Source organism: Archocentrus centrarchus, chromosome 1, assembly GCF_007364275.1.
Source record: "Archocentrus centrarchus isolate MPI-CPG fArcCen1 chromosome 1, fArcCen1, whole genome shotgun sequence".
NCBI lineage: Eukaryota > Metazoa > Chordata > Actinopteri > Cichliformes > Cichlidae > Archocentrus > Archocentrus centrarchus.
The window spans coordinates 22,227,342-22,236,646 of NC_044346.1; the positions used below are offsets into that span (position 1 = coordinate 22,227,342).

The 9,305-nt window shown below is 41.8% G+C and overlaps 1 protein-coding gene across 1 annotated transcript; it reads right to left on the minus strand.

Moving 5' to 3' along the window:
- Positions 1-1,195: 1,195 nt before the first annotated feature.
- Positions 1,196-9,034, minus strand: LOC115787089 (stromal interaction molecule 2-like). Its single transcript, XM_030739664.1, has 12 exons — positions 8,914-9,034; positions 6,868-6,998; positions 5,947-6,058; positions 5,739-5,850; positions 5,370-5,485; positions 4,912-5,089; positions 4,629-4,806; positions 4,336-4,497; positions 4,138-4,238; positions 3,791-4,044; positions 2,808-2,997; positions 1,196-2,648 (listed from the first exon to the last, which is right to left on the minus strand). The coding sequence occupies exons 1-12, from the start codon at positions 9,032-9,034 to the stop codon at positions 1,196-1,198; spliced, it is 3,108 nt and encodes a 1,035-aa protein (XP_030595524.1).
- Between the last annotated feature and the right edge of the window lie 271 nt (positions 9,035-9,305).

The window sequence follows — 9,305 nt, forward strand, 5'->3', positions numbered from 1 at the left end:
ACAAATGATCACAGAATTCGTTCCACAGTTATAACAAGCCCTTCACAGCCACATCCAAGTCAATAACACCCTGAAGAAGGCAGGCATTTCACTGTGCAAGTCTACAATGAAGAGACACCATCAAAATGTAAATAGTGTTTACAACAAGGTACAAACCACTGGTTACACTCAGGAACAAAAAGGTCAGATTAGACTGTGCCAGAAAACATCTAAAAGAGCCTGAAAAGTTCTGTGAAAAAATATTTAGATAAAACCAGATTGTGCCAGAATGATGGGAAGATAAAAGTCCGAAGAGGGAGAGAAACAGCTCAGAATCTGAAGCACAGTCACATCATCAGTCAAATATAGTGGAGGCAGTGTTATGGCAGGAGCATGTACAGCCGTCAGTGGAACTGGGTTACAAGTGTTTATTCATGCTAAAAGTAGTAGTAAGATAAAGTGTACGGGGCTATGCTTCCTGCTCACATTCAGCCAAATGCTGCAAAACTGATTGGACAGCACCTCACAGTGCAAAGGACCTGAAGCGTACTGCAAAAACAACTCAAGAGTTTTTAAAGGCAACGAAATGGGATGTTCTTCAGCGGCCAAGTCAGTCATCTGATCTCAACCCAACAGAGCGTGCAAGAGAAGGCAGAAAGACCCACAAACAAGTAGCAACTGAAGGTGGCTGCAGTAAAGGCCCAACAGAGCATCTCAAGGGAGGAAATGCAGCATTCGGTGATGTTTTTGGGTTCCAGACTTCACTGATAATCACTGACTGCAAAGGATTTTATCCAAGCATTAAAAGCAACCTTTATCTTTAAAATGATATAGAAATGCCTGCAATTCCTGAGCAGGTAATGCAATATGTTTGTCAAACCCCCTGAGCTAAAAAATAAATAAATAAAGCTGAAATTCTGGACTTCCATCACATCTTGATTATTAAACTTAAAATCTCCTGTGGGGGTATACAGATGGGGAAAAAAAGTAATTGTCCAACAATGTATGGACTGAATTGTAAAACCTATGTGTTTTGATGTGCTGTATTTTCCTGACATTCTTCTCCAGCTCAACTTTTACTTTTGCTGTGAATAGGTCCAATTTTAAGTAAGTGCCTTTTCACTACTGAATGTCAGCAAAGACATTCTGAAACTCCACTTTATACAAAATGTTAAAGAAAGAAAGAAAATTATCCGCTGATTGTCTGAAGGCCACTTTAAAGCTTCTCTGGAGTTTGCTCGTTCTTCTTTTTAAAAAGATTTTTGAGCTTTAAAGGCTTCTTGCTCTTTTCCTTATCCTTGCTCCTGTCATCTGCAGCCTCAGAGGGCGATGATGAAGGAGCTGGGAGGACAACCCTTGGCGGTGGCGGCGGCAGTGGCTGCTCCATCTCTGCTAGCAGCCTGCCGGCAGAGAGGTTTGGTGCTGAGAACATGGAGCTGCATGATTTTTCAAGGATCCCATCATACACAAGCTGGCTCAGCGGGCCAACGGTGAAAAAGTCTGACGAGGACTGCCACGGCACCTGGGAAGTTAACATAAGGTCTGGCTGTACATGTCGAGCTGGCAGTGACCCTGATTCTGATACCCCCAACTCCTCCCTCACTATGAATTGTTTAGGCATTTCTCTTGGAATATCAAATCTATCCCAAGAGATTTTTCTAGTGGGAGTGTCTATGGAGCTTTCAGCATCCTCTTTAGGCATTCTCGCCATTCTCCTTCTGAGAGAACCAGCAGACATCTCAAGTTCATTTCTCTGTAAACTTTTACTTGTTGATGGCTCTAGACAAAACTCTTGCATCGCTGTGGAGGATGATGTATCCACAAGTGCTTCAAGTTTCTCTCTGTTAAGTATCTTTATTGAAGCAACATCTGTACAATACTCCAGCTCATCTCTAGATATTTTTCTTGATGGTGTTCTAGCTGTCTCAACCATTTTGTCTTTTGCTAATGCCCTCACAGAGGAATCAAGACATTCCCCTTTATGGAACGTGTGCTTCCTGGAACCTGTGTCCTGGGACATCCTTCTGGAGTCAAATGGATGTTCAAGATCGTCTCTCATCATCTTTCCTGAAGCAGAGTCAACTGAAGCCCCCATCAAGTCTCTTGATATCTTCCTTTGTGCCACATCAGCTGATGCTTCTACTTTATCCCAAATCATCTTTCTCACATCTAGTGCTAAATCACTTCGTTCTCTGTATATATTCTTTGACGAAATTTCCATCAAATCCCCCACGGTGTCTTTTTCTACTTTCCTGGGTGAAAACTCTTCATCTGTCTCATTTGAAATTCCCTTTTTAAGCGCAGCATCAATGGGAAGTCCAGTCCTGTCGCGTAACATCTTCCTTGATGTAGAATCTGTGAATGACTCTTCTGTAGGCATTTTCAAAGGAGAGGTTTCCAAAGAAGTATCCGAGGCTTTGTTTTTTGCCATCTTGCTACAGGCAATATCAACAGAAGTTTCAAGGTCTTCTGCAGAAATTTTGTGACCTGGTGATTCAACAACCGCCTCTGCTTCTTTAAACAAAGTTTTCGTAACAGGGCTCTCAGCGTGCAGCTCGGTGTCATCGTGATAGAGCTTTCGAGAGGAAATGTCAACAGCAGAACTGGGGAACAGTTTGCTGAGAGGAGAAGTGATATACTCTGACTCTGAGAACCTCTCTTGGGAATCTCTATTAGCGAGAGAAAGGAAAAGAAGCAAAAGGAAAGAAAACAGGAAGGAAACAAATCAAAGAGCAGATAAAGCTTGTGAAAATGTAATGAAAGCTGTTTAAAATGCACAGTGTTTAAAATCACAGTGGCCTTTAAAAGCTGTGAACAGGCAGACATACTGTTTTTTTAGTGTTTTTAAGAATTGCTCCTCTTCCCCATCATAGCAAGGGTAGGAAGTTCGAATGGGGATGAGAAGGTCAGGGTCTGGGGAGATCATGGCGGCCGGTGGTTGAGGAATGACCCCGGAACGACGTGACCGACGTATGGATACCCGTGCTCGGGGAGAGCGTTTAAGTGGTGCAACAGAAACTGGAGGGAAACCAGAGATTAAACAGTTACTAAAACTGAAGAATCTATACAGAGCAGATGCTGTAATGGCAGAAATTAATGTGTACTCTAGTTTTCATTCTTAAAGATGTGGTGAGACCAGAAAGCTACTCATTAATATTTGTCTGCAAATCTGCACTAAATATATGGCTGTGGATGCTGGGTGATGTAGCAATAGAGAGGGCTTTTGCTAGACTATTGCATCTATATGTAAATGTAAACTTGGCACAACAAAAGTAAGGAAATTTGTGTTTGGTCGATTATTTCTTTGTTGTAACGATCTGCTTGTTGGCAATAAATCTTATACTGTTGGAAAGCCTGTTTATTTCCCCTTAAATGGAGCCACATTTGTAAGGAAACTGCATTTGTGTGTTGAGCAGCAGAACTGCGTATGTGGGTTGCGCCCATGAAAAACTTGCCAAATCTTCTCTGCCAATGCCAAACAGCATTCTTCAAGCAGCAATCATTCAAAGTTTTCCATGTGTGCAACCTACATAGGACCCATCTAATACTAATGTTTTTGTGACAGCGCATTATTGGATATCAAATTGTTATTAAACTTGTATTTTCAGGTAAAATACAAACCATGAAGGGTGTAACTCAATGCAAAGTATTAAATTCTGCCAATGTGTTAACTGAATTCAATGATCAGAAATATGTCAATCACACGCTACTTCCCTCATCACCAGATTCCAGTCCAACGTAACACTTTCTGACACTGGCACTAATGAGGACCCAACTAAAATGGGAAAACTTCCTCATTCCTGTTTCTTACCTGGCATCTGAGGTAAAATTGGAGAGGTAGACTCATCTAAAAGATCCTCTATGGAACCATGAATGGAGCTGTGGCATGAACAAGATGACTGGGACAATCTAGGCAATCCCAGGGCGATCGAGTCGGAGTAGAGTTGAGCGGTGAGGTTTGCTAAGCCAGGATTCCTGATGATGGGAAAGCCACAGAGGAGCTCAATCTGTTGCCAGCGATGAAGACGCTCCCGCAGGCAGGCTGTTACTTCAGACAAGGCATTCCTTTACGAGATGCAAAAAGCTTTGTGATGAAATGCTGAATGTTTATATTGGCAGACACAAACAAAGACCTGCACAGGTAACTTTGCGACTCACTTTGCCTCCAGAATTTTTTGGTCAACTTGGTCTAAAGAGGAGCTGTGGGCAACATGGAGCGTCCCCAGTACGGAGCTCCTCTTCTTCTTAATCCTCTCTGCCTGGAAAAAATTATATGTGTGAGTTTTGGTAATCACATATGCAGGATAGTCACTCTAAATATCATTATACTTGTATATACTGTTGTTAATGGATTACCTCCTCCTTAGCAGTTGCAAGCTGTAGTTCTGCACCTTGCTTTTTAACATTGTAGTACTGCACCTCTACCTCATGTGTCAGCTGCAGCCACTGCTGAAGCACCTCTGAAACAGTCCAACTGGCCTGCATGTCCTTCTCGGCCTGCTTCAGTGCTCCACGGACCTGAAGAGGTGGCAAATGTTAAAAATCAGTATGTAGAAAATAATTTATGGTAAATCCTTCAGTCTTGACACACTAGGGTCATCGGTGTCTTGCACTTGTGAAGCTGCTTCCACTAAATGCCGTGCTTCTACCTGTTCCAGCTCCTCCTCCGCATATCGGAGGCGGCTCAGCTCACTGACAGCTCCCTGCCTCAGCTCGTGCAGACGGTGAGCCTCTTCCTGTGCCCCCATGATCTCATCTCTCATCTTCTCCTCCAGGCTCTGTTTTTCCTCTGCCACATTACGCTTTTCTTCCTGGGCTCGCTCCAGTCTGAGTAAAGCAAAGTTTTTTTTAGTTCAATCACACAAAGCAAAAGCAATCCAGTAACTTACAGTAGCTAAGAGACTGAGAAAGAAAAAAAATCACAGTTCTTACTGTTCTTGCAGATCTATGAGGCTCTGTTCAGCTCTCTGGAGACTTTCTAAATCTTTCATCATCTTGGCTATGTGGACTTTGCTGGATTTGTTCTGCGCCTGGGCAAACCAGCAGCCACCAACTCCCATCACAACTGACACAATGAGGAGTAGGTCCTTCATGTAGTTATGAGGGGGGCCTATGAATGAACGAATGAAGATCAGGATTATTGATTGGTTATTACTATAAATAAGAACACATAACAGTATGAACATTAGGTGTGCCAAACACAAAGAGCAAAAATATAAACTGATTCAGCAGTTTTGCTGCCTGATCAATCCTTTTATTTATTTTTTTAATTAAGGGGGAAAAATAACATAATAATTTGATAGTTATGGTATGTTCAAAAATGGCAACAGGACATATGCATCTTTGATTCTTCAAAGACAGAGAGGGAATAAAGTCAGGAGTTTTCTTACGTGTAGGTGGTCCGAACAGGACAACATCCAGAGCTTTGATGGTGAGCTTCTGTTTGTCTCTCTGGTCCTGAACTCTTAGCTGGCCACTCAGGAATGAAGGCTCATTAGCTGCAATCCTACAAACAGATATGGTGGACATGATAGGTTCAGTGTTCATGTGGCACCTAACAACAAGTAATCTGTTTTCACCATCCCACCAGCATGATACAATGTAAAGTGATTTATCTCCAACAAAATATGGTCTAATTATAAACCACAAGACCTTTCACTTAATTTTGTAATATTATCGTCATTATTATTATTTGGACTTTTGAATTTCTTTTAGGAGACCAAGATGTTTGTAGTGGACACCCTCTGTGTTATTCTCACCTGGGAAGCGTGTTTCCATTGACTTTAAAGTCTTTAAAATTTCTCTCATACTGTGACAGCTCAACGAACTCCTTCAGCCAGTGGAGCACATCATCCTGAGTCCAATTATGTACTTAAAAAAAAAAAAAAACAACACAAAGTTTAAAATAAAATATGTTGTGATGCTTACTGGACACAAACACACGGACTCGCTCTTACACCCGCATACCTTCGGATGACTTCCAGCCTCTCCAGAGCTCCTCAACTGTGATGTGCTGGTCTTCTCTGTGCAGGTTGCTGTGTTTGTTGGTCTGTTGCTGCTTCATGTCTTCAATGATGAACTGCGACGGTGGAGAAAAACAATACAGCGTACAACACTAAAATGCACAGGCAGGGATCACAAGCACATAACATTATTTGAACATTATTTCTGTCCAGGATAAATCGGGTGAGTGTTGCAGTGCGTCATGTGCTTGGATTTCAGTCTAGGAATAAGGAGTGGGTGTTTTGAGTGCGCATTTATTTAGAATGGCTGCAAAGCCCGAGTGTGTATTGCAAACTTCAGGGATTGCATGTGTGTGTTGGTGCTGTCTTGGAATGTGCACTTGGCTCTAAACGGAGGCTTCATATGATGGCTAAAGGAATTTTGGGACTTTGATGAGCCCAGACCCCTCCTCTGACATCTCTATGGCAACTGTAACCCAAGCTCCTGGATACTGTATCCCCCCCGAAGTGCTTTCTGAAAGGCAAAGGCATTCTAGAATTCCGGGATTATTACCTACCGCACAAGCAAACGGTATAGCATTGAGGTAGTTTATTATTAAAGCAGTCTGTGCTAACAACAACAAACTGGCTGAAAACCGAAGGAAAATTGTGTCAGGACACGTTGCGTGCTGTTAACTATGACTATAAAGGTCAGCAGTGTTACAGTTTTCTATTTGTGCAAACCACTTTTGTCACTGAGCCAAAGGCAAAGTTATACTGCTATCCTTGAAGGAGCATTTGACTCTTCCAGCAGCAATAGCACCTGTTGTTGCACTGCTAAACACTGTCTGCCTCATGCATGCAAAAACATACATGCACAGGGATTAAGTTTAAAAAAAAAAAATTAAATATGGGTTAAATATTTAATGAAGAGCAAGACATTTACCTCCACACTCTCCTCCACCTCAATCCCGCCATCTTGGTCATCGTCCATCATCTGATGGATGCTCCGAAGAGCCTCCAAGCTGAAGCGATCGGCCTCGCTCATACATGGCGGAGACACCACCATGCAGGGGTCTACATGGGTGGGAAAGGCAATAATACATCTCATTATTTCACTCAGTTTATCCTGAAAATAACTTTCATTTGCCCACTTCAAATCATCAGTTAAGCTCATGTACAAGAGCCTTTCTTTTGTCTCATAAAGTGCACGCATAATCTATATGGCCACAGGACCAACAAAGAGAGTGCACAATATCTTACTGTCTCCTCTCTGCATGTGGCAGTTATCACCATTTCTCTAAAAATCCCAAGTAGCAGTGATTATAGACTGCATGTTCATCAAATGGGATTACATGTAGTGTTCTGTTTAAAAGTGCTTTAGAGTTTCAGAGGAAGCCACATTTAATCTCATTGTCCTCTGCTTGATTCTGGAGAAGGACATCATTTGAGTCTTTTTCACTCTTTTTTTTTTGCATCTCTTTTTTTCTGTCAATAAACTTAAAATGCACCCCTCATACTAATCCAAAGTTCTAGTTTTTTCATTAAGGTCAAATAGGTTTAAAACAGCTTGAACTAGTTTTATCAACAAAAGAAAATTTAAAGCTCAATCCTTCACTCCATGTGAAAATATACAGGAAATATTTCACTGAATCATAACGGGATCTCTGTGGAATCATTATAGGCAAATCAACTGCTGTAATTTGGTTTAAATCGTACATTGTGTTCCTGGCTTGAGTAGAAGTTGAGTACACTGATGCATTAAAACATGACCCACAGCTTTCCATCATCTGTCAGTCCGCTGAGTCACAGCCCATTTTCGTCTCTGTGACAAGAGTCTGAGTGTTTCAAGGGGCAAGACGCTGAGGGTCAAAGGTCTGCTAGCTAAGCCCGCTGTTAGCCAGCTCCAGTAGCTATTCCTTGCCAACAATGCACAGAAGAAATAACCCATGAGTTAAAAAAAAAAAACAAAAAACTGAGAATTCCCACTTCTCAGCGTCCTGCCCTTAAGCATCCTGTATGGTCTTACAAAAATATTGGCATTTATCTCTTAAGTTTTTGTTTGTTTGCTTGTTTGTTTCATATGAAGCAAACCCTTATGCATTTTTGGCGTTTTCAGACAGTCGTAACCATATGAGCCACATGTTTTCTTCATGTGTAAGTGGAGCTTCTTCTGGCTCACAAAGCTGTGTGAGCGGAAGGCCCTAAAACACCGTTTGTACCTTTACTACTCACTTTGAGACAATTAATCTGTTAAATGATGGTGCTGTTGGGAATCACCTGCATTTATGAGCAATAACTAGTTAACAAGTAAATTAATAAAACTATGAAAACGGAGTTCAAGCTTAGGGTAAGGTTTAGTTGTTGTAAGGGTAAGTCTCCAGGAAATGAACGTAGTTCGGTCTGAGTGTCCTCTGAAGTGATGGGAAACACAATGCGTGTTTGTGCGCGTGTGATTGTGTGGGTTTAACGCTGCCCCTCCACAGGCAAACTTTCCACAGGTGAGCGGAAGCTGTTGGAATCCCGTGAGAGTGGAGCACATTGTAGCACATGTATATTTAGATTCAATTGTCAGTCAGAACACTATCATTAGCCCCCTTAACAAGTTTATGCATGATTTATGAGTACATGTTTTTTTTTAAGTAAGTAATGCAAAACAAAAAGTTCCTATTTCCTATGTGCATTATTAGCAGCATGTGCAAGTTTCACAAACACAAAACAAATGGAATTTTACGAATAGCCTAATGATTTATTAAACAATAAATAAATAAATAAATAAATAAATAAAACATAACTGCAGATTAAAAAAATTTTAAATGAGTCTCTGAGATCAAATTTCATAACAGCCGCCTATCATGCCTCGGCGCGACAATAACAGTGATAGGGCAGATCTGAACACAATCTAAACACCTTGTCAAGCCTTACTTTTTTTCACGTTCTCGCTTTTGTTGGATCGACGCATCAATCAATCAATCAATCAATCAGTGCATACCTGCCGGGTCAAAACCTGCGCTGTCAGCGGGGAAGGTGACGCCCTGGAGGTCCCCGGCACCTTGCGCGGCCCAGAAGAGCGCGGCGGGGAAAACGAGCAGTAGAGGGGACGGAGGAAGCATTTCACAGGGTCGGTACTACTGTTGTCCAAAGATGAGAAACTCCTCAAAATAAAAGAATAAAGAAAATATACATAAACAACCCCCGTTTCGGAGGCACCAGCGTCAGTCTGCGAAAACGTGTTAAGCGATCCGCGTTGCTATTATGGGTACATCCAGTAGGGAGATGTGATAGGCTGCTGATGTCCACTTGAGATCAGGCGGTGGGACTAGTGTGCTGACTGAAACGTAAAGTTTTTGTGGAAAAAGTTTAATCAAAGCATAATTCAAACAC

Bases quoted from the DNA above. Each gene is read 5' to 3' on its own strand.
- LOC115787089 (XM_030739664.1), bottom strand. From the start codon at position 9,034: ATGCTTCCTCCGTCCCCTCTACTGCTCGTTTTCCCCGCCGCGCTCTTC. The intron at 4,807-4,911 runs GTAAGAACTGTG...TGCTTTACTCAG, and splicing joins CTCATAGATCTGCAAGAACA to ACTGGAGCGAGCCCAGGAAG. The intron at 4,239-4,335 runs GTAATCCATTAA...AATTTTTTCCAG, and splicing joins TTGCAACTGCTAAGGAGGAG to GCAGAGAGGATTAAGAAGAA.